Source organism: Platalea leucorodia (genome assembly GCF_965183815.1).
Source record: "Platalea leucorodia genome assembly, contig: HAP1_HAP1_SCAFFOLD_77, whole genome shotgun sequence".
NCBI lineage: Eukaryota > Metazoa > Chordata > Aves > Pelecaniformes > Threskiornithidae > Platalea > Platalea leucorodia.
Genome location: NW_028121441.1, coordinates 66,556 through 69,217, shown reverse-complemented (window position 1 = coordinate 69,217; position 2,662 = coordinate 66,556). Strand labels below are relative to the sequence as shown.

The 2,662-nt window shown below is 53.8% G+C and overlaps 1 protein-coding gene across 1 annotated transcript; it reads right to left on the bottom strand.

Annotated features, from left to right (window-relative positions):
• Positions 1-359: 359 nt before the first annotated feature.
• On the bottom strand, positions 360-1,295 carry LOC309603418 (olfactory receptor 14A16-like; the record flags this gene model as incomplete). The annotated part of the gene is made up of 1 exon (XM_082338273.1): positions 360-1,295. The coding sequence occupies one exon, from the start codon at positions 1,293-1,295 to the stop codon at positions 360-362; it is 936 nt and encodes a 311-aa protein (XP_082194399.1).
• Between the last annotated feature and the right edge of the window lie 1,367 nt (positions 1,296-2,662).

The window sequence follows — 2,662 nt, the reverse complement described above, 5'->3', positions numbered from 1 at the left end:
TGCCCCATGCCCTCCTCCCCTCAGCCCATGGAGACCACCAGCACAGCAGCACGGCCTTGTGGGGGGCAACATCTTCAGGCTGCTCCTGACCTCAGCTTTGAAAAAGAGCCCAACCTCCAGACACCGGCACTGAGGAAATCCCCTTTTATTACAGAGATGTGAGATGGGAGGCCAGCTGTACCATCGGGCCAGACAAATGCGCAAAGACCTTTGTGTCAGACAGACTGGGTTCATGCCTCTGGAGAAGCACACTGCATGCAGACATTCCTGGAGAAACACAGTTATCACAGATAAAACGCCCAAAGCACAGGAGGTTCCCCAGATACATTGAAAATAACTCGTGAAGAGACATGGGCAGCTTATTGCTGCTGAAAGACTACAGATTGAATGAGCTTCTTCAGTGCATCTTTGAGCTCCTGGTTCCTCATGCTGTAGATGAGGGGGTTCACTGCTGGAGGCACCACCGAGTACAGAACTGCCATCACCAGGTCCAGGGATGGGGAGGAAATGGAGGGGGGCTTCAGGTAGGCAAACATGCCAATGCTGATAAACAGGGAGACCACGGCCAGGTGAGGGAGGCACGTGGAAAAGGCTTTGTGGTGTCCCTGCTCAGAGGGGATCCTCAGCACGGCCCTGAAGATCTGCACATAGGACAGCACGATGAAAACAAAACACCCAAAGATGACAAAGACACTAACCACAAGAAGCCCAGCCTCCCTGAGGTAGGAGTGTGAGCAGGAGAGCTTGAGGATGTGGGGGATTTCACAGAAGAACTGGTCCACAGCATTGCCTTGGCAGAGGGGGAGTGAAAATGCATTGGCAGTGTGGAAGAGAGCATTGAGAAACCCAGTGCCCCAGGCAGCTGCTGCCATGTGGACACAAGCTCTGCTGCCCAGGAGGGTCCCATAGTGCAGGGGTTTGCAGATGGCAACATAGCGGTCATAGGCCATGATGGTGAGGAGATAAAACTCTGCTGACATCAAAAAGACAAACAGAAAGACTTGAGCAGCACATCCCAAGTACGAGATGTCCCTGCTGTTCCAAAGGGAATTGGCCATGGCTTTGGGGACAGTGGTGGAGATGCAGCCCAGGTCGAGGAGGGAGAGGTTAAGGAGGAAGAAGTACATGGGGGTGTGGAGGTGGTGGTCACAGGCTACAACAGTGATGATGAGGCCGTTTCCCAGGAGGGCAGCCAGGTAGATGGCCAGGAAGAGCCAGAAGTGCAAGAGCTGCAGCTCCCGTGTGTCTACAAATGCCAGGAGGAGGAACTGGGTGATGGAGCTGCCGTTGGACATTTCCTTCTTCTGGGCATGGGCACTGTCATAGGAAGAAAAGACAGTGACAAGTTACAGTAGACTTTTCTGAGAACAACAATTCACTTTCATAGAAACACTTCTGCCCTGTCCCCACCTGCCTCTCCCATTTCAGGAAGACCTTCAGCAGGTCCCTTGCCATAGCTTGGCCTGGTGCTGGCTCAGGGTGCCACTGGGAGCAGGGGGCTCTGCAGGAGTCAGTCCTGCCATATAGACAGAGGTAAACAGGAACACAGGGTGATCTCAGATTGAAGCCACTTGTGATATGAGAAAGCTTTCCAGCATTGTCCCGTCCAATTTTCCCAACTGCAGAGCACCACTGTGGGGATTTTGTTTCGTTCATTTTGTTATCGTTTCCTCACCGCACCCGAGGAGTCTTTTCAAGGCAGAAATCCTTGGAGTTTCTGCAGCACTCCAAGTGAAACCTTGTGGGTCCACAGTGGCAAAAGGGACTGTCCCTTAGTGCAGGATGAGGAGAACCAGTCTGTCCATCAGTCCTGGTCTCAGCTGCCCTGTGCTGGCACCTCTTTCAACTGGAGGGTGATCGCACTCATACATTCCCTGAGAAGAAACGAGACACTGCAGAGAGCAGAGGAATCTCTTTTCCAAGTGCAGATCTCCAGACCCTTCATCCTGTCTCATTGCACATGAGGAGGATCTCAGCACTGCCCTCCCAGCCAGGGACACGGGGCTCGTTACAGCTGCCTGCATACACGGTTCAGCAGCATTTCCATACCCTTAGCATCGAGGTGTCTTCTGCACAGGGCTGCTAGATAACACAGAGAGGCCATCAGAGAGATGTGCCCTTCTGGAGGGCAGCCTGCAGCTGAGCAGGACCCACTCCCACCCTCCCAGGGAAGCAGCTGAATGTCATAAAGATGGGGTGTCCTGAAGGAAGGGTAAGCTCCCTCCCAGCCCCATACACTGCACTGCCCAGGGCCCCAATACTAGGAGGAGACGTGGAAACTCTTGCTCCATGAATCCATCTGCACAAGAGAACATGCAGCATTGCTGTCTGAGCTGCACCTTAATCCTCACCTGCCACACCAGTGATTGCCAGGGGAAGGACAAGGGCAGCAGGGACAAGAGGGGAAAATGCCAAAGTACTCCTGCCAAGGGAGTCAGGACAGGGAGACACAGTCAGACACTTGAGGGTTTCTCCTCTTCTGTGGTTGGGCTGCTGGGAAGGAAGCTCATGATCAAGTCCCTGTGACATTAAGGGTGGGAGTATCTGCTGGGTGGGAGAGGAGACCAGGCATTGCTCTGGGGAAGGTGTCGGCACTGCAGGGAACGGCAGGGAGATGCTGAATCCCCCCTCCCATGGCATTTCTGGTAGAAGCTCCCTCTCA